General features: G+C 40.0%; 1 protein-coding gene across 3 annotated transcripts in view; it reads left to right on the forward strand.

Annotated features, from left to right (window-relative positions):
* The first annotated feature begins 10153 nt into the window (after positions 1 to 10153).
* epc2 (enhancer of polycomb homolog 2 (Drosophila)) overlaps positions 10154 to 23141 on the forward strand; it is a 67947-nt gene continuing 54959 nt past the window's right edge. For all 3 annotated transcript variants that reach the window (XM_059970272.1, XM_059970273.1, XM_059970275.1), the window contains exon 1: positions 10154 to 10306. In XM_059970272.1, the coding sequence (XP_059826255.1) occupies positions 10154 to 10306 (153 nt within the window). The remainder of the gene's footprint in view (positions 10307 to 23141) is intronic.

Below are 23141 nucleotides of genomic sequence, written 5' to 3' on the forward strand. Positions count from 1 at the left end.
GTGATAATATTCATAATTATTGGTATAAAAATTTACTTGCCTTCATCTATACCTACTACTACATATCAACAATTTTCTTAAAATTCCTGAAAAACTGACTGAACTTTTTACAGAAGGTAAAACATATCTCTTACCTAAAGGAGAGATTAGAAAATGACCCATCAAAATATCATCCTATTACATGTTTACAAACTATATATAAAATTGTAACATCATGCATCTTGCAACTAAACACCACTCACTAAGCTAACCACAATATACTTACAGGAGAGCAAAAGGGATGCTGTACGGATATGAAAGGATGTAAAAAAAACAACTGATAATAGATTCCGTTATTCTAAATCAAGCCTGGAGGAAAAGCAGAAATCTGTCATGTTGTTATATTGCCTACCTGTCAAAAAGCAGTTGATTCTGTCCCACACTCATGCTTAATAGAAGTTCTTAACATACATAAACTACACCCAATAATTGTGATAATTTAGAGTCAGAGTCCCACAAATTATATATGACCAATCTGTTACAACAGATGGGACAATCCATAATAACCATCTGGATATAATGATACAGGATAAACAAGCAAGAGGAACTTACTTAATAGATATCGCCATTCCAAACACTCATCACTTACAGAAATCGGTAAGTGAAAAACACCAGAAATATGCTGAATTAAAAGAGGATATTGAAAGACTATGGTACCTGAACAGGGTACACATTGTCCCAGTAATAATTTCGACAACTGTTTTCATCCCAAAGTCACTACATAATAACGTTAAATAATTAGGCCTACACGGAAATACTTATGTAAATCTCCAGAAAGCCACAATACTAAACACCACTAGAATAGTCTGAAAGTTCCTACCAATTGACAAATAAGTGGTTATGGCAGTACCTCAGGTATTACCAACATGAGCTAAGAAATAATTAAAATACAATAAAAATAACTTATCTGCCGCCCTCGTAGTGCATTGCATACAAAGCTAGGCAGGGAGTTAAACACACTCTCAAAAATCACCTGAGCCAGAAGATTCCTTCAAGGTTTTTAACAAGAAAACTTTTTGAAACTGAAGAAAGTTAAGTAAAACACGTATTAGATTCAAAATAGAATCGTCACGCACCTGAATTTACGAATATTATTGATTATTCTCAGGATCACCATTAAACAAGGTAATACACATGTGAAACATTCTATAGCTAAGCCATGGACGAGAGTGAACCAATGAAGCAACCATAGTTTAATAGTAATGAACAATAAACATAACACTTCCTTCAAATAAAGAGTAGATACAGATGGACGTCTTTCAACCATGTTTGCTCCAAGTTGAAATCCAAATTAACCCATGCAGGAAATTATGTTAAAAAAACAGGGTATGAACCGGAAGTGATGTTTGTACAAAATGAATTGCATACAGAGGAACCAATGCCTAACCTCCATGATGCCAAACTTAACATCTGAAACCAGGTCAAATGATCATCTCACTAAGTCTTTGGCTAAAAAAGGACAGTGTCAGAGACTAGTCTTGAAACAGTCATACTGCACAGCCTTTAACTGTCGTTGCTTTGAAAATGTCATTCTAGATGACATACTTGCTCCTGGTAATGTCTGATGAGCAGACTGGTGACATGGTGCTCATCTAGAATGACTATTTGGTGAGGTGCCTCCAACGTGAATTGTGCCTTACTAAAACATCCTTCAACCCGCTGTAGCCCCTCAGAGCTAAGAAAGGAACAGAGTTCACTAAGGTAACCTTGGATTAGAAGAGGTTTCTGCTTTGTGATGCACTGCACTTCCTCTGCATACACCTTATGTGCACAGATGGTGTCTTGCCCAAGCAACAGGAGAATCTCAGCAGAAGAGTCAATTGGGGGCAAGAGGAAAGGGGGGTGGAATCTCCCCTCCTATTGAATCTGTGCCAAATCCACTTCCAGTAACTTCTGAAGTTTCTTTAGAACGTACGGGGAAGTATCTATATCCGATGGATGCTTAGCTTGCTCCCCGCCGTGCTCTGCTGCAGAGGTGCTGGCCCTGAATTTACAGCTGTATCTGGGTTTAATTCTTCTGGAATGTCAATAGTTTCTTGGCTCAGTTTCCTGGAGACCACCGGTGCTTGCTGCACCATGTCCCCATCCTTGCTCTGTAATATATTGTTACTGTTCTCCAGTTCTCCTTGCCACCCTCTGCGGTTTCTCCACTATACCAATGATTGTTATGTCCACAATTGAACTGACTTTGCCTCAGGGTTTCTCTGAGCAGACTTAGCATCTCACTCAAACTATTGTCCAACAGTGATTTATCACCACAGCTGGATGCAGCGAGTGAGGGCTGTGCAGTTGGTTCTGTGGTAGCTTCTGTAGAAAGATGAACTACTGATGCATTTGGTGCATTGTTCAGCCCTGGTGTGCTCTTATTAAGTGGTGAACACCATTGTATTTTCAAATTGAGTGACCTTGGACACTTTCTACCTTAAATAATGGTTAGTTTTTCTTTAGATTTGAATCTGGAACAGAGGATGCAAGTTCAGTAAGAGGACTGGGTACAAATTTGGTGTAAAGCTTCACAGGTAGTTGGTTCCTATCTTTATCTGCTGCTTCAATTTCAGCTTTTGAACAACCATGTTATATTAGAGGATTTGTACTAATGGTCGGTTCTTTAGTCACCTTCCCACTAAGTCAGCTGTTCCTTTATACACCCTTGCCTCTGCCAAGGCAACCTTAGCCTCAGGTTCCTCCTTGAGCACACAACTTCTATAAGTTCTCTCTCCATATCAGTATGAGCTTTCTCTATTAGCATTTCCACTTTGTACTTAGCATACGCTGCTCTCATTCTTGTCATGTCAGCTTTGGTGTGGGCTTGTGCTGCAGCTATGCTAATTGTGGTACAAAATTGTGACACAAAAGCCTGGTGATACATACTTTCAGGCTTTGGTATCTTCCGCCTGATGGAAAGGGGTGAAGGGAGAATGTCCAAATGGGTAGGTTCTTCTAATATGTAGGCTGCTTTACTGAGACGATGAGAAATTTAGATAGAGTCCATGGAGGGGAAGTTGGTTTCCATGAGATGCTGACTATGTTCAGAACTGTGCAGGTTCTTCTGGTTACATGCAAAACGGTTGTCATACCAAGCTGTAATGCATCAAGATAGGTTGCTTTTGGTGGTGCATCAATAAAAATTGGAGAGGGTCAAAGGGGACATGCCAATTTTTTTAGCCTCCTAAGGAAGTAGAGGTGCTAGTGAGCTTTCTTAATCATGGCATCTACATGTTTGGACTAGGACAGACAATTGGTGATGGTTCCTCCTAAGAACTTAAAAGATCTCAATCCTCTTGACCTCCGCACCATTGATATAAACAGAACCATGAGCACCACCCCCCTTCTTGATATCAGTGATCAGTGGTTTATTTTTGCTGACATTGAGGGAAAGGTTGTTGTCATGACATCATGTCACAAGGCTCTCCCATTTCCTTCTCAATGTCAAATGAGAATCGGTTTACATGCTGGTATCATGTGCCAACTTGTAGATTGAATTAGAGCAGAATCCAGCCAGACAGCCATGAGTGTATATTGAGTAGAGTAGGGTGCTGTGGAAGCCGCCATGTGGGGCACCAGTGTTAAGAATAACTGTGTTGCTACCTATCCTTACTAGTTGTGGTGTTTTGGTCAGGATGTCAAGAATCCATTTGCAAAAGGAAATGTGAGTCCTAGGTTGAGTTTAGATAGGCTTGCTTGGAATTATAGTACTGAAGGAGAAACTGTAATCAATAAACAATAGTTGAATATAATCTTTACTATGCAATTGCTCCAGATTTGAGCATAGTGCCAGGGAGATGACATCCACTGTAGACTGGTTTTGGTGATAGGTGGATTGAGGTTACCTTGAGAGCTGAAGTTGATATGTGTCCTGACCAACTTCTTGAAGCACTTCATGATGGTGAATGTCAGAGCAACCATGCTGTAATCATTAAGGCATGTTAACTTGTTTTCTTTGTTACAGGGATGGTAGTGGTCTTTTTAAAGTGAGTGAAACCTCATATTGAAGCAAAGAGAGGTTAAAGATATCTGCCAATATCTCCACCCACCGCTCTGAGCAAAATCTAAGGACAGTGACACCATTTGGGCCAGCTTTGCAGGGGTATTTTCTCTTGGTTCAATCTTTGTTCCTCCAAGAGGACCACAACCTTGTTGTGCTGTTTGGAGACTTGCATGCCTCAATGACCCAGAGAGCTTTGTTGACTAGAGTCAGGGACTTGTGCTTTGGTTCTTGGTAGGGTCAACCATGCTAAACGGGTCAAAGGGTAGAGGCCAAACTGAAAGTGGTTCACCAATCCTCCAGGTGCAGCTCAGGGATAAAACTGTTACAGAAACAGTAATGAAGAATCCTTCTAACATCTGTGTGTGACAGTATGGACACACAGAGATGAAGGACCTGTAGTTCTGTAGCTTTATGGAGATCATACCTTGATTTCCTGCATTGGTCTCGGTCACATGACTTGAATTTTGCAACCCTGGAAATTAGTAGGGAGTGGAGCTCGTCATCTATCCATGGATTCCAGTTTGGATTGACTTCTTTAGGACACAGTCCTCTACATTCTGCTGATGGTGGGAACATACTCATTTAGTCTCATTGTTGAATTTTTGAACATGGGCCAGTCTACTGACTCAAAGCAGCTGCATAGAAGCCTACCTGTTTCCTCAAACCAGCACTGTACATATGACTTTCTGTGTTGGATCCTCACATTTCAGCTTTTGTTTGTATGCTAGAAGGAGCACAGCCTGTAGGTCTGATTTACCAAAATTTGTGTGGGAAATGATCAAGAGTGTTTGGGTTCCTGGTGGAACAGGAGACATGCTAGCACACTCTTGAAGTTAGCCTGATTGTACTTACTGGTTATGATGAGGAGAGCCCAAAGGTATCCCATTTCAAGCCCTGTTGATCACAGAGTTTAGGTAGTTGAGTGCAGGCTTCATATCTGCCCAAGGTGGGATGTAGACTTACCGTCAGTATAGCTGAAGTAAACTGCCATGGCAAGTATAATGGTAATGTTGAAAGAACAGATGGTAACTCTTGGCCAAGTGTAGGGTGGGAAGTGGTTGGTGAGGGCCAACAAAATGACCAGGAACTAGCTTTGGTGTATAGCTCACAGCGTTGTCACAAAGAAATAGCCAACCTTTAGCTACCTTGAACCCTGGTATTTTCTTTGCTTCCTGAGGTATATTATTGTCAGCATTCTTCTCCATCATAAGGGAGTCCTATTAGCATTGAGGACCTGCTCTGGAAAATACAATTTTTTCATCCGTTAATTTTATAATCTAGGCATCAATTTTTCATGCTGCATTCTGGTCAACAGATATATCCCTGCTGGATAGTTTTGCGGGTTGAAGACATCCTTTTCTTGTACTGAAGGATGCCTCACACCATTCCATCACCTTTTGCACACTGAAAAAATCTGCATACAATTTTCTCCAAGCTAACCACTCCATCCTCGGACGTTTCCTATGCATGTCTTCAATCTGTAGGTATAATGCTTTAAAAACGAGAACATCTGCCGATGTAGGAAATCCAAGCAGCACACACCAAAATACTGGAGGAACTCAGCTGGCCAGGCAGCATCTATGGAAAAGAGTAAACAGTCGATATTATGGGCTGAGACGCTTCATCAGCACTGGAGAAAAGATGAGAAGTTAGAGCAAGAAGGTGGGGGGAGGAGAGGAAGAAGTAGAAGGGTGTAGGTGAAACCAGGAGAGGGGGAGGGATGAAGTAAAGAGCTGGGAAGTCAATTGGTGAAAGAGATAAAGGGCTGGAAAAAGGGGAATCTGATAGGAAAGGACAAAGCACAATGGAAGTAAGGGAAGGAGGAGGAGCACCAGAGGGAAGTGATGGGCAGGTAAGGAGATGAGGTGAGAGAGGGAAATGGAAATGAGAATGGTGAAGGGAAGAAGGAAAATTACCAGAAGTTTGAGAAATTGTTTTATCTTGCCATCATGTTGTAGGCTACCCAGAAGGATATAAGGTGTTTCTCCTCCAACCTGAGTGTGGCCTCATTGCAGCAATAAAGGAACCATATGAAGGCTACAGAAACTGTGGGAAGAGGGTGGTTGTAGACACAGGACATGGAGTGATGCTGGACGTGACTTGTACTAGTTTTCCAGCAATCCTCCAGGCATGCAGCTACCTCAGCAGGAAAACCAGGTGTATTTCAACTGAGAATTTGTGTCTATCAAACATATAGACATTTTGGATTTACTGTAACATTAAATTCTACATCATGTTTAATGTGGAAAATATGTCAAGGTGTTTTAAAGAAATGTACTCACACATAGCTAGCACACACATGATGGTTTATTTCCCTTCTATGTTATAGGAAAATATTTATAAAATGGGTATTAGTGTACTCTACAAATATTTGGCCAGGTAGGTGGGTGATAAGGAATTATTTTTTTATTCATTTTATCACAATCTGAGTATTGCAGATAAGGCTTAATTGCCCTTGTGAAGGCAGTATTCCTTGTGAACTGCTGTACTCCTGATGAAGGTTCTCACAGAATGTTGTCGACTAGGATATAGACAATCCCTCAACGATTAAGGACCAGTAATCCAGTTCTATGCAAAATTCTTAGTCACATAGATATAGCTAGGGTCCTTAAAACTTTTGCACAATACTGTATATGTTAATGTGGAGCGGTGAGTGAGTTGTTGGGAATGGTGAGTGGAGTGCCGCAGGACAGGTGTGGGACAGGTGGCAGACAATGGATGGCGTGGGAGATTAGACACCAGGCAAGGTCATTTGATTCCAAACAATTGGTTTATTAATCATTACAGTATGTCTCTCTGGTGCTTCCTGCTCCCTCCCCTCTCCCTTCCACTTTTCCCAATCATGATTCCCCACCCCCACCCCCCTTCCCACTTACAGTCGACAACAGAGACCCATATCAGAATCAGGTTTATCATCACACATATATGCCATGAAATGTGTTTTTTTGTGGCAGCAGAACAGTGTAATACATAAAATTACCACAGTATTTTGCAACCTGGACAATCAAATATAGTGCAATTTGTAGATGATACAAACTGCAGCAGTTTGTGTTAGTGATAAAATTAATGTATGTTTAGGGCTGTGCTTGGAGTGACAATCAGGTAGGTTGTTTTGTCCTGGATGGTGACTGGTATTGAACTCATGAACTCGTAAGTGGAGCACAAGACGTTCTGCAGGTACTGGAAATCTGGAGCAACATACACAAAATGCTGGAGAAACTCAGCAGGCCAGGGCCTGATGAAGGGTCTCAGCTATAAACATTGAATATTTCCCTCCACAGATGTTGCCTGGACAAGAGAAGAGTACTTGCATATAGTGCACATGTTCTAGGATGTCACAACTGAGTCATTCTCTGCAGGTTGTTCTTATAGTCATCGTACAAGAGACAGTTCAGCTGAGATTCTATCCTGACCCCCAGGATATTTATAGCAAGAAACTCAGAAACTGCATTGTCATTAAATGTCACAGGTGGATGGTTAGATTTTCTTTGGTGATGGTCACTTTTGATGCTACCTATGCATGTCAAACTGTGGCTTCAACACAGTCTGCACAGGGAGGGGTCAGGAAGAGGTTAAAGATGGCATCCAAATGGTGGAACAGATCACAGAAGATGTAACAGTTAATAGTGACACAAAGGAAGAATGGAGCAAAATCTGGAGAATGGTCATATTACCAGCTATGAAGTGATTTAAACATGCGACTGAGAATCTTAAATTTAAGCCTTTGGAAAATCATAACAGAAGAACTTTACCTAGCCCCATAGCCTGATTATATAAAGTATAGAAGATCTATAACTTATTTTCCCACCTAGGTCTCATATTCCTCAACAAACAAGACTGAAAATTTCAATTAAAACAGTTTCAACTTGAAAATGAAAGTCCAGATTTCCACTGTCCTTCTTTGTAATTTGATCACTCTAAATTTGGGGTTTAAAACTGTTTCCCAGCCAGAAAAAAAATACATTTTTTAACATTTAAATCCTTTAATCAATTGAAACTACTCAATTGATTAATCACCCCATAATCTAATCCACTGAAATAATAATTCTCATAAATGTGTTTAAAATTTCATCATGGATTCCTATTCAATATTTGCAACCTCTTCCACCCCTACAACCATCATCCCCAAAATGCTCTATTCTATCTTCTTTAACTTATCTCCTTTTTTGGCCCATTGTCATCTGTCACAGCTTCATTGACCAAATTCCACATTTACAATTCTATCTTGACTCTCGTCCTGGGACTCAACATGTCCTTTTGCAAATGAATCTGTGACTTCCTGACCAACAGACCACAGGCAGGGACACCTCCGCCATGAATATTCTCAACTTAACAAAGCTGTGCCATTAGACCCCGACTGTACTCACAGTATAGCTATGCCTGCATTGCCAGATTCTGCTATAATTCCATCTACAGAAGTTCGTAATCTGGGTCTACAGACCCTCGGTTAATGGTAAGGCTCCATGTCATAAAAAAAGGTTGGGAAGCCCTGATCTATAAAATTGCATATGATACCACCTTTGTGGCTGAATCTCTAATAATATGTCCAAACATGTGACACCACATACAGGAAAGCGTTCCAGCCCCTTTACTTCCTCAAGAGGCTAAAGAAATTTGGCATGTCCCCTTTGACACTTGTGATTTTTTTATAGCTATACCAGAATGCTATACCTGCCTGGATGCATCGCGGTTTGGAATAGAAACTGGAGTTTGTGAACGCAGATCATGAAGAGCAGCTTCCACTCAAGACTCTCACTGCAGCAAATATAATAAAAGACTCCACCCACCCTGGACATTCTTTTCTTCCCCCTCCCATTGCCAAAATTTTAAAAAGCTTGAAAGGCTCAAGGACAGCTTCTAATCTGCTATTTTTGAACCACTGAACTATCCTTGTACAATAAGGTGGATTCTTGATCTCACAGCCTACTTCGTTATGCCCTGTTGTCCACCTGCATTGCATTTTCTCTGTAACTACTGTTAAGCACTTAACGATGCCATAGGACATGAAAGGCATTATTTATCGGAACTGTTTATTTTTTATTAAGACCACAGCACACATGTGACGACAGGAAACGGAGGAAGTGGATGGTCAGTGTTTCAGGCCAAGACCCTTCATATGGACTGGATGTAGCAGTATAGTTACATGGGTCTTAAGAGGAGGCACAATCACATAGTGGTTAGCACAATGGTTTACAGTACCACTGAACTGGGTTCAATTCCCACCTCTGCCTGCAAGGCATTTGTACATTCCCCCCATGACTGGGTTTCCTCCCACAGTCCTAAGACGTGCTGGTTGGTAGGTTAACTTGGTTTGTAAATTGTTCCACAATTGAACAAGGGGTCACTGGGCAGCAAAATGAAATAAAGAGAATGCTTTAAAAATAAGTGTATACTCCAACGCGTTTGAAAAAACTAAGCCGTATCTGGTTTAAAAACATAGTAATTTCTTGACAAACTATTACCACCTAACATTTCCTGTGTTTTTTTTATGACGAATCTTGACTTCAGGAGGGGGAAAACAGAAATGACTCAACAACAAGTTGCAGGTGCCCAGGTATTGGCCATTTTATTGAACAGACAGACTATTTCGCGGCCCCCTGCCTGTGTGATTTTGCAGATATATGCATCTTCCGTGCGGGGGGAGAGAGAGAGAGAGAGGGAAGCGGTCCGGCGAACCGAGGCCGTGGCGATGCTCTCGCCTCAGCGCCGCTGAAATCCGGCACCGCACTTGACTGGGTCGCGAGGGTGCGCGCGCAACCCCTCCCCCCACGTTGCCGGAGGCGCGCGCGGCTCCCTGGGATTGCTGCTTTAATGTCCGCCATGTTTGCCGTGGCGCATGTCGCGGACCGACGGCTAAATTTCGGTTTCTCGGGCTGCGCTCGGTCGGCATGAGGGGCATTTCGAGGAGCGCCCGACCGACCCAGCGGACGGACTCCTTAACTCGCATCCATGAGCGGCTCCGGGCGCCCGGCCGCCGATTTAAGACTGCTTTTGAAGCGCCATCTTTGTGCCAGTGAGGACCGCTTTTTGTGTATGTGTGTGTGAGAGAAAAAAATCATCCTCGCCGCGGATAACAGAAGGGGAGGGATCCCGTCTTCTCTCCCTCTTCGCTCTCTGCGCACAACGATGAGTAAACTCTCGTTCCGGGCGCGAGCCCTGGACGCCGCCAAGCCGCTGCCCATTTACCGGGCGAAGGATCTGCCGGATCTTCAGGACTGCGTGTCCATCAACAGGGCCGTGCCGCAGATGCCGACCGGAATGGAAAAAGAAGAGGAGTCGGTGAGTGAGTGGGGAGGGGGGCGGGGAGACAGGGAAGAGCGGCCGCCCGCGGTCTACTCACTGCGCAAGCCACAGCCTCCGCCCGCCGTCGCCGGCCGCCATTGTTGTCATTTCCAGCGAGCGGGCTTTTGGCGCGGAAATTTGAAAACAAAAAACCGAACTCTCCTTACTTTCATAAATAGACCTCTCCTCAAGTGAACTGAGGTGAATATGGGTTTGTTCGCACCGAGGGTGACGTTTACAGGGAAGGGGGGAGGGGCACAACAAAGTTTCCATTTCTTATCCTGTGCGGCCGACTTGACGGTTTTTGGTTGAGGGGAAATGAAGTCCCGCCTTTTCCCTTCGCCAATTGGCCCAGCGCCCCCGTCAATCTAGGTTGTTTGCCGGCTTCCCGAGCGATACTGGCCGCTGATTGGGCGTTCCCCCCATGACGCTCATCTCGTGTGGTGCCGGTGTTGTAATAAACACAGATTGCATGCGGATGGGATGACCAGTTTCTTGTCATCGCCGGTTTTCTTGTGGAGTGCAGCAACATTAATTCGTGAAACGATGATAGTTTATTCATTTCCCGACATGCTACCTAACCTGAGTTCCTCCAGAATTTTCTGTGTGTTGCTTTGGTTTCTGCAAGTAGCTTTAACACTCCCCCCTCAGTATTTTGAAAAATATCGCCGTGAAATCATAGTTTAACATTGCCATTCACTGACAGTCACGTAGTAGAGAAGATTGCACGTCCTTTATATTGTCACTAGATTATTTACTTTACGATAGAGTCGGGGTTTCCAACCTGGGGTCCATAGATCCCTTGTTCAATTTTATTAGTCTATGCAATGACAAAGGCTTGGAATCCCTGTTTCAGAGCTTCAACATAGAGTGAATTTGACGAATAATGACATTGGCTAACACTACTTAAAAATAATATTAAATCAAGATGTTTCTGTTAAGGAATTCTTTCATTTACGCATATTTTGCAAATTTGTAGCAAGGTTGTTTGAGAAATTAATGTAAGGGAAACTTTCCAACAATTAGTCCAGTATTGAAAACTTGATAGAGAAGATCGCTAGTTATCCTGGAACTCATGACCAGGTGAATAAGTACAGTGAAGAAGATCTCTTTGAACTTCTAATTTGCCTTATGTAGCCTATATATTTTTTGCAGAGACTGCAGTATTATTGTGATTTGTAGAACAAGTCAAGAACTGCATTTTTTCAGTTCTTCCTTTATAAGACTTTATGAATGGTTATTTAAATATGTTTTTCCTGATTTTACATTAAATTCAAGATTTCTCCAAAAGAAGTACTTAGGTGTAGTTTAAAATACTCTTCATTATAAAAGCTGTAGTTAAATATTGGTGAGGGTTATTGATTCAGGTTAATTTATCCTATCTCTCAAAATAAACAGTATATACAGTTGGCCCTCCTTATCCACGAGGGATTGGTTCTGGGACCCTTCGCAAATACCAAAAAACGTGATGCTCAAGTCCCTTATTCAACCTGTCTCAATGTGGTGGACCTTAGGACCCAGCAGAATCCCAGACCTTATTTAACCTGTCTCAATGCAGTGGACATTAGGACCCGGCTGCCGAGCTCTGAATCCGCAGAGTTTCTGTTCACGAAAATAATCACGATCACGATTGAAAATAAAGTGATTGGAAAAAGATGAAATGCCAATGGTCATTGTAAAAGTGTTAGGCTATGTTGGTCAACAATTGGAACAATTTTAAAGGATAAAGTGAGAAAGGCCCTGCCCCGATGAAAGCTACAATTATTACTAAGCAACACAGTGGTTTAATTATTGGGATTTCGGGTTTTGAGTTTTTGATCCTCCACATCAACACGGCACGAATAGAGAGCACACTCGATAGTGGTCTGTCACTGGATCGAACTCGGGAACTTCTGTTCTCGAGCCCAGCGCTGAAACATGAGTTCTTAAGTGTTTTATATGCATAGAAAGGTAAAATATATACCATATACTAAGGCAAATGTTTGACTGACGCTAAATAATACTGGTTGTAACTGTTCCGACTTACTTAGTAAGAGAACTTACGATTTTTTTCGATCCCGATCAACGATAACCCACGCACATCCTCCTGTATACTTTAACTCGTCTCTAGATTACTTACAATACCTAATACAATGTAAATGCTATGTAAAATAGTTGTTGTTCTGCATTGGTTAGGGAATAATGACAAGAAAAAAAAGTCTGTACATGTTCGAACAACAAGTGTTGGAAGAGCACTTCCAAGTTTTCTCAATTTGCAGTTGGTTGAATTTGCGGACGTAGAACTCGCAGATAAGGAGGGCCAACTGTAGGTTAAATACAGTAAAGAACATAAACCAGACCAATATTGATTTCTTTGCAATAAGCCACTATCTCATTCTCCTGGCCCTATGACATCCTCTCCCCTATAGAATCATTTGCCTACTTTTATGATTTGCAGATGGCGGAACGTATTACTTTTATGAAACTTTTAAGCAATAGGGACAGGAATAGGTCTGCCACCTCTACGAGATTGTTCTGTCTCAATAGTTTACCTATACTAATTTCACCCCAATATCTGTTTTGAATGCGGACAATGACTGAACTTCCACACTCTTTATTTTAATCCTAAATTGATTACCCCATACTGTAACACTATAATTCCTGGATGAAATATCTACTGCACACCTGGACATGGGGATTACAGATTTGTTTCCACAAATGTGGCTTGGCCTACTACGGTGTTCCAGTACTCTTTGTTGATCCTCTTCACATTCATCCTGGAAAACCCTCTAAGACATTGAAGTCCTCTCTTATTCTTTTAAATTACACGATGAAAGTATAGCCTATTCGATCTCTTCTCATACAATGGACTCATCACCTCAAGAATCAACTTAGTGATTTCACTGCATCCCTTCCATAGTAATTGGAGACCGAAAATTGTGTGGCTTACTCATGATCTTATATAATTATACTAAGACATTTCTATTTGTGTTGAAAATATTTTAAACATAAACTGCAGAAATATAAAATTCAAACATTAAAAATAGGAAGGCTCATCTGACTTTTCTAAGTCTGACATGCCGTTCATCAAGATCTTTGAACTCGGCACCATTGATTTGTTTGAAATAAGTGCAACTATTGCATTTCCAAGAGTTCCTCAAGTTCACCACCCTCTGAGGGGAGAAACTTCTCATCTGGTCCAAGATTCCTCCATCAGGAGAAACATTCTCCCTGCATTTTTCTTAAAAAAATTGTTTTACTGAGATCTCTTATTGTTCTAAACTTCAAGAGGGCTCGGATTATATTAATTAATCTCATGATACAGCAAGTCAGGAATCAGAATCAACTTGAAATCAATTCAGTAAACTTTCATGACACTTGCTTTTTGATGTATATAATTTATTGGTTAAGGAGACCAAAGCTGTCCACAATACTGCAGATGAAGTCTTGCTGTTCAGTTAAAAGTAAGGCCATAAAGCCTCTTGAAATAAAGGCTAACATATTGTTTACCTTAATTTGAAGTTATGATTGCACATTAGTCTTCAGTGAATTGTGCACAAACACATCTTTGAGCATCAACACTGCCTGGTCTCTTGACATTTATTCAATTGCTTTTCTATTATGTATACTAAAGTGGGTGACCGTGTATTTACCACATTATTTAAAAAAGAATCTCGTGTTTTCCCAGCATATATGATGAATGAACTCTTCTTGGATTTCCAGCCTGGTACAGGTATAGATTTTAGCTGACATTTTGATGACAAACTCTGCAATCTTCATCAAGGATGATGCCTAGGCTTGTCTAGTTTGGTAGTATATATACCCCAGCAGTTAGTTCCTCCTGATTGATTAGTCCTCATCCAATCAGGTTTCCACTGTTCTACATTGTTTACAATCAAATTCCAGTTCTTATTTAGGTGAGACCTTAGTCTTTGTTAAAATACTTTTTCTCTAGTTTTATTTCAATGCCTTCCTTCACCAGGCAGTCCCAAAGATCATTGGTGACCTCAGAGAAAAAGTATTTTAACAAAGGCAAAGGTCTCGCTCCAAGTAAGAACTGGAATTTGATTGTAAGCAAGGTAGGACAGTGGAAGACTGATTGGTTAGTCCTCATCCAGTCAGAAGTAATGGATGACTGGGGCATATACACCTGTTTAAGCATCATCGCTGATGAAGATGGCAGAGTTTGATATTGATACATCGATTAAAATCGATGCCTGTATCTGGCTGGAAGCCCGAGAAGAATTTATTGCTCCATTATATTTCATTTTGCATCAATCAGTCTTTCGTATTCCTTTGAAGACTCTTTGTACTCAGAATCCCATTTAGTTTTGTGTTCTTGGCAAATTCAGGAAGATTACATTTTGTGCGCTCACGCAAATTGTTAATGTAGGCCATGAATATTGAGCCCTGCTGTTCCCTATAGTCACAGTCTGCCAATGTGAGAAGGACTTATTTATTCCCACTCTGTGCTTCTGTCTAATAATCAGTTCTCAATCCATGTCAATGCATTGCCCTTTCCATGTGTTCTAACTTTGTTAACCCAAAACCTTCTGGAAATTCCCTGAACTATTCTGCTTGCTATACTTTAGGAGAAGTCCATCAAATTTCTCATTCAGGATTTTTCCCTTCATGACTCTGATTCTATTCAGCCCTTAAGGGTGCTATGCTACTTGTGGAGAGTCTCTTACTGAGGGGTCATTAATCTGAAACAATAACTATTTCCTTCCCAGATGCTGCTTGACTTGCTGAGTTTTGAAGTAATTTGTTTTCTACTCTTGTTGTTCTGCAGTCTTCTGTCAGGTGAAGGCCAAAATATCAATATAAATGCCTGCTATATTTGCATGTTGTTTTCAGTATCTTTATCAAGAGCATATGGGTCCCTTTTCTTTTGCCCTCGGCTGTAAACCTCTTTCCAGATTCCACGTTTTTAGGAGGAAATTGGTTTGAAGATTCCTTTTGCTTACTTAAATTAGAGTTAGAGCACTGAACTTTGCCCTTTGTTTTTACTTTCCCACGCTGCCCAAGATTGCTGACTGGTGGTGTAGTAGCCCCCACACCAGACTTCGAGGCGAGTGGTTCTGGGTTAAAATCTGGATGGCTTCTTGCACGCTTTCCATAGGTGCTAGGCTGAGAGTTGAGCTAGCAACTCAACATCATGAAAAAAACAGAAATGCTAAAGAAATGACGAGATTGCCATCTGATGCACCACAAGCCATGGAGAGGGGGGAGAATGCTGATTGAGATGCCTCCTTACAGTAATTCTATTTGCCTGTGTTTGGTTCATATTCCCGTTCACCTTTCCTATTCATATACCTGTCCAGATTTCTTTTAAACATTGTAATAGTACTACCTCTTCTTGCCACTGTTCCAAATATCTACTGCCCTCTGTGTGGTGGATAAAAACTTGCCGGTTAGATCTCTTTGAAATCTTTCTCACTGCACTTTCAGCCTGTCTGTGCCCTTCATAATTTTCTAAACATCTATAGGATCACCCCTTGGCGTCCCCTCCAGTAAGAACTGTCATGATCTATTCAATCTCCTTGAAACTAAAGCCTTACAGTTCAAGCATGAATTTTTCTCCGCACATCTTTTAATAATATTTGGTTAAGTCATTAATACAGATACAGTTAACATCCTTACTCTGCTTCATACTACAGACTATGTGGAGCCTGTCTGAGTATGTGTATTTAGAATGACTATTCTTCAACTTGTTCACTTTATTTGTGGTGAAGGCTTAGGCCAGTGTTTATTGCCCAAGTATAAATGACATTAGGGAAGTGTTATGAGACTTCTCTGAGAGCATTTGCTCATGTGCATGACACACACCTCTTCCTTCAAAGCTGGTTTTCTGTAGTTTATTTTGTAATTAGCAATGACTTCCTGTGTTACTGGGTACAAAGTGTAGTCATTGGTTCCGTCAATATTTTCCTTTCTCCTGTTCCACATTCCCGTTGCAGTGGAAACTTATTCACTGACTTGTACGTAAAAACCTAATCATTTACTTGAATAATTTGTGTATTGGTATTCACAGTAGATGTTGGAATTGTTCAGTAATATGCCACCATAATAATAGAACATAGGTGCAAAATAATACATTATCATTCATCATTTCTGATGGATTTGTTTTTTGAGAAATAGCCATTCTTTGATTTGAATGGTATGGTATAGTAAACCATGCAGTTATTTTCTGGTATTTGTATGTCAATTTTTTGAAAGGTCGATCTATGGTCACATTCTCAATGCCTCTATTTTTCTTTTGTTTAGAATGTAGGCAGCTTATTTACCTGTTAGGATGATTTAAATGGGTAATTCAGATAATTTTGAAATCTTAAGTTCTTACTGTTTGGTAATTAACAATTTTTTAAAAATGCGCAGTCAGAGAGAAAAAGCATTGATGTTTCGGGTCACTGACCTTTCATTGGAACTGTTAGTGATATTTATAGAAGTATTTGTGGAACTAAAAAGCTGTAATTTGCTTTTGAGAAGGGTTAAAGGGTCAACACCACATTGTGGGTTGTACTGTTCTACATTGTGATATTTAAAAACAAACTAATTTGCTAAATTAGTTTATTGCTTATAGAGATTTTTAGTCAGAGTTAAGTAGTATTAAATCTTTAGATGGTAGTGATTCAAATTTTTTAACAGCATGACATGCAGATCTGTTTTGGATGGCATGCATATTCAGTGAGGTTTCAATGTTATTGAAGGGTCTTGAAACATACATGCTGCTAAGCAGCAGTCCAGAATCTCTGTACAGAAAACTTACAACAGCGTAAGGTCAGGCTCTTTTGCCCACATTATCTATGCTGGCCCTAATGATAATCTAAACTCATCTCATCTGCCTGTACAAGCTCTCCCTATTCCTTGCCAGTTCATGTGTCTGTCCAAATGCTTAAATGGTGCTATTGTATCTGCTTCTACCACTTTCCCAAATCAGAATCAGGTTCAATATCACTGGCATATGTCATGAAATATGTTGTTTTGTAGCAGCAGTACATACAAGAACCTAAGTTAGAATAAGAAATATATGTACGTGTGCGCGCGCGCACACACACACACACACGCACTTGCCCTTTCCCCCCCCCCCCCCCAATTAGTTAATTGGGCTGCTGCTTATTTGGGACAACTCGAACAAAAATAATCCCACAGAAATGGGAGTGAAAATGAAACTATTTCGCTGCTCTCTAGTATTCAGTAATTCCAACCTGGGAAAGAGATGTTGATTATTCTACCCTATTTATATTTCTCATAATTTTATATGCACCTCACAGTCTCCTGAACTCCCAATGAAAATAATCCCACTGAACTCCTCTTAAGCTAACACTCTCCAATCCATGCAACGTCCTGGTGAACCTCTTTTGCACCGTCTCCAAATATACTTCCTTTAATATGATATCAATGTGGCACACCAATGTCCATTTCTGGTGCAACGAAGGGTTTATTAACTTGTAACTTAACTTACCAGTTTTTATGCCCAGAAGGCAAGAATGCCTTCCTTACTGCTTTATCATACTATGTACTTGTGTTCCCACTTTCAGTGAGCTATGGACTTGCACCCTAAATCCTTTTGTACATCAATGCTCTTATGGGCCCTGACATTGTCTACTTTATTCCAATATTTGGTTCCCAAAATGCATCACCGCAATTAAATTAAAATTTAAAATTAAATCTGCCATTTTGCCACCCAACTTTGCAACTGATCTATACCCTGCTGTATTCTTTGACAAAGTGGAATCTAATGATTAGTTTTGATTTGAAACTTGCAGGGATTGATGATGAGATATTATTTTCATGAGGGGAGTGGTGAAGACAACAAAAACTGACTGTATGCCTGTTAATTTTAAAAATGAGGGCCATTTGCACAATATTTCATGTGCAGTTAAGTTTGCCTTAATTTTGATGATTTTTTTCAATGTAGGTTAAATTAATATGCCACTTACACTTGAAATTTAAAGACTAACTTTTTTATTACACCTGGAAAATATTAATAAAACTATTTCAGTAGTTTCTACAAAACATACCTGATTGGTTCCTTTCAAACAAACACTCAGTGGTCACTTTATTGGGTACATCTGTACACCTTGTTAATGCAACTATCTAATCAGCTAATAATGTGGCAGCAACTCAATACACGAGGTTCTGTTGTTCAGACCAAACATCAGAACAGGGAAGAAATGCGATCTAAGTGACTTTGACTGTGGAATAATTGTTGGAGCCAGATGAGATGGTTTGAGTATCTCAGAACAACTGATCTGGGATTTTTCATACAAAATAGCCTCTAGAGTTTACAGAGAATGGTGCAGAAAAAGAAAAAAAATCAGTGAGTGGCAGATCTGTGGGTGAAAACACCTTGTTAATAAGACGTCAGACAAGAATGGTCAACCTGACAGGAGAGCAACAATAACTCAAATAACCATGTTTTACAACAGTGGTGCGCAGAAGAGCATTCAAACACACAATGCGTTGAATCTTGAAGTTAATGGGCATACAACAACTGATGACCGTGAACATACAGAGTGGTCACTTTATCAGGTACAGGAGGCATCTAATAAAGTGGCTACTGAGTGTAAATTCCAAATAATGAGTGCTGTTTTATGAGCTCTTACGTTCTGATCCTTTATGAAGTTAGTTTAGTACACATTCACTGAATATCTTGACAACTTAATAAGAAGTTAATACATCTATACAGTGTAATATGCTTGATCGAAAATTTATAACTCACCATTGTAATCCATAAGACCATAATCCCGTGATATTTATTTCTTAGCAGGCATTCAGCAATATATTTTGAAGTAAAACTGAGGAGTAAATAAGAAAAGTGTTTGTCCTTAAAAATAATGATCAATGTTTACAGATTATTCTCTAAGGAAGCTTGCCTTTCAGTCCCATATTGTTCATCTAGGAAAGAAAGGTCAGCTGTATTAGTAATGTTTTCTTCCAAAGTATAAAAGTATATAGAACAGCTCAAAAGAATAAGTTGCGTTACTGGTTTTCTCTGTTTTCCCAAAGTGCATGTGCAGAATTTTACAGCTCAAAGGAAGTTAATTTGCGCTAATTCTTCTTTTGGCCTGATTTTGCAAAATCCAGCAGTCTTTTTAGGAATGTATACAATTGTATTGGAAAGCAGCTGTTCAATCTCTTGCCATTCTTTCAGCCAGTGCTTTCCAAGTTAAAGTGATCTGCACTAAAAATAAAAATTTCAGTCATTTTGGTAATTCTTTAAATCTATTTTCCTCCACTGAAAGGTGACATCTGTTGTTTCTAAAAGCCCTTAAGTTTCAAGTATCTATAATAAATCTGCCCCTCTCAGAAGTGATAAAGAGGAAACCTAACTTTTGGAATCTTGGTCTATATGGATCAGACCAAAGAGCATAAAGCATTTATGTTACATTAAGCATTTATACTTTGCTATATATACAGTGCCTAAGACTTGCACAGTACTCCAAAATGGAGTGGAGAGTGAGTTTGCAAACTTGGAGGGAGCTAAGGATATTGGGAATGACGAGGGTTAAGCACTGCAGGAGGGTGTGGGACAGGTGGCAAAGAAGGAATGCTGGGACGGGGGTGATATGGGACCCCTGCTCTGGGCCACCAGGCAAGGTCATTTGATTCCAAACAATTGGTGTATTAATCATTACTGAATATCCCTCTGGTGCTTCAAGCTTCATCCCCTCTCTCTTCCCTTTCCCAACCATGATTTCCCTTTCTCTGCCTCTTCCCGACTCTCAGTCCACAATAGCGACTCATTATCAGAATCAGGTTACACACACAAAATACTGGTGGAACACAGCAGGCCAGGCAGCATCTGTAAGGAGAAGCACTGTCGACGTTTCGGGCTGAGACTTCGGCAGTGACGTCGACAGTGCTTCTCCTTATAGATGCTGCCTGGCCTGCTGTGTTCCACCAACACTTTGTATGTGTTGTTTGAATTGCCACAATCTGATCAGCAGAATCAGGTTTATCATCTCTCACATTGTCATGAAACTTGTTTTTTTTGTGACAACAGTGCGGTATAATACATAAGATTACTACAGTACTGTCTCCTTTGGACAGGTTGTAAATATTTAAGATGCTACCTTTATGTTTCGTGAATCATCTTTCTGATCCCGTATCCCACTAAACTTATCTATAACCTAATTCACGCTTAGTGGGAGAAGCTAGTATTTTTTCTTTTTCAGTTGCTATATCTTGCATGTATGACTGTATTTCATCTACATATTTGGGGGAAAAGGTGTGCTTTTTCACAATTTCTATATTCTTGCCTGTGGTGATTACAGTTCATTACCTTATTTTTTTAATCAGAAAAATTGGCTCAATTTCCTGTGGTAATTTGTGGTGGTGGCTTCAATGCACCATTTAAAAATAATATTTAAGTTGATATAATGAAGCTATTGCTCTAGTGGTATGCAGCCTTTATGTGGGAATGGTCAGATTGCCAATCCAAATTATTTTTGACAGCAGTTGTATGAAATGTTATACTACTAATGTTTCTCATGCATATAAAAACATGCAAAACTTTAACAATAACTCTGTTTTTACATTTTACATTTCCACCAAACAGCTTTCTTCCTTTTCTTCATTTCAAACTTTGGAGGAGGGGGTTGTTGAAATTCTGGATGATGGCACTATTTGCATGTGTATATTATTAATGCCCTTACAAATTCTAGAGATTGTGTGTAATAATTTCACTATTTAATCGTATCTATATCTTGTCACTGATTTTAAAATATCCACTGTATAATTCTGTATAGGTTGTTTAATTTTTCTGTTTTTATTTGCTGTTTCAAAGATCACACCACTCCAATTGCCATCTCCAGCTTCTATTGAAGGTAATAGTGGGTTTATTTGGCTCATATCCCTCTAAACCTATCTATTTACCATTTTTCATTTAGAAAAGGATTAAAGTTTTTATAGCAGTCTATTCCAGATACTTGCTGTAGTATATTGGGGAAAGCATTGGGTTTCCAATACTTGCTAAGCTTTAAAATTTGTGATTAAAACATTTACAGACATAGTTGCAATTTTAGTGAAGAGTTTTCAAGATAATTTGAATCGTATTTCAGTTTTTGTGGTGGCGTTCTAAAAAGGAATGTGTGTTAGGTTTTGGAAAGAAGATGCTTTATTTCTTTAGGCCACTACTTGTTCTATTCTGAGCATCAGTTGGAGTTGGTATTTTGCTTAATTGATTGTCTTATCACACAGAAGCTGCTGTCATCTTTGAGTTTACAATGGGGGGAGGAGAGAAGGAAATACCTGATGGTTCAAAATTTCTGTTCACCTTAAAGTACATATCATAAGTCTTTAATTGTTAATTAGGCCAGTAATTTTACTGACTTCAGTGCTGTGTGCTTGTGCATGTTGACTGAAGAGTCAAAGACTGTCACATAATCACAGGTGGAATTTAATTTGTAGCTTTGTAAGAAGTGGCCAAAGTGCAATTACTGCCCAGTTCTTGCAGTAGTATTAGTGTGTTTAGAACAGACCAGAAAAATACACTCGAGATATATTTTGAAAGTGTTGGTTTAAAGGATCCCACAGCATTAAAGTGTCCAGCGAAACTTCTCTAAAGCACCAGGGAACTTAGACATAACAACTTGTAGTATGATTTCTTTTCCTAGCCAAAACAAAAACACTAAATCTGTGGGTTCAGACTATTAGCACTGGATTAACTTCAATATGTCCTTATGGGTCCTCCCAGATTAAGACGAGGTTCTTTTCCTGTCATGTGCCTGCACGTACCCCATCCTTAGTAATGGACTCCAACATCTTCCCAGGTTAGCTGACCTATAGTTTCCCATCTTTTGTCTTCCTCCCTTTGAGTGGAGTGAAGTTTGCAATTTTGAAGTCCTCTGGAACTATTCCAGAATCTAGTGATTCTTAGAAGAATACTACTAATACCTCCACAATCTCTTCAGCTGCCTCTCAGAACCTTAGGCTGTATTCCTTCTGGTCCAGATGACTTACCTACCTTCAAACCTTCCTGGTAGTGTCCTTCAGCTACGGCCATTGCTGTGCACTGTTTCATTTAAGCTGCATGGGTGTGCTGGTTGCAGTAACCAAAATCTCGTGCACGTAGCTGTTGTTGCTGTATGATGTGTTAATATAATTTTGCAATGATTCTAATATCACTGTGATATACTTTGCAATTATTTGTGTTAATGAATATAATCCATAAATTTTCCAAACAACAAATGTACCACAACCCCTGCTTTGGAACATTTTGGAGTAGGTGTTCCCAACTTGTGGCTCACTTACCCCTTGCTTAATAGTATTGGTCCATGGAGTTTTTTTTTAAAAAAAAGGGTTGGGAACTCCTGTTTTAGAGCTTCAATGTATTTACATTGTCGGTGTTTCAAGTTACAAAATTGTTGCAAATTGTACCAATAAACACAGAATGGATGTCGGGGGGGGGGGGGGGGGGGGGGGGGGGGGGGGGGGGGGGGGGGGGGGGGTTTATTGTTAATAAACCACAGTCCCACTGAATGCAATATGAGAGATTTTCTGTGTTGATTTTGCTCAATAGTCTTGATATCTTTTCAGTGCTTTAGGGTGTCTGTTGCAGGTAGATCATGTCTCAGCTGATGTGAATTTCATCATTTTTGTGAGCCTGTATTGTCAAAAGATAGGCTTACAGATTGGTAGGCTTCCATTTTACAGATCCACTGCAGTTTGAAGCATTCTGGTTTTGAGATGCCAGAAATAACTAGGAGTGAAAATGAAATAGTTTCAATACTTCAAGTTAGGAGCTCTGGGGAATTTGAAGATATCTACAATCATCTTGAATATTACAATTAAAAATAAAGGTTTGGAGGATGTAATTGTCAATAGCATTGTATGAAAGCAGTCCATA

The sequence above is a fragment of the Hypanus sabinus genome, chromosome 5 (assembly GCF_030144855.1).
Source record: "Hypanus sabinus isolate sHypSab1 chromosome 5, sHypSab1.hap1, whole genome shotgun sequence".
Classification (NCBI taxonomy): domain Eukaryota; kingdom Metazoa; phylum Chordata; class Chondrichthyes; order Myliobatiformes; family Dasyatidae; genus Hypanus; species Hypanus sabinus.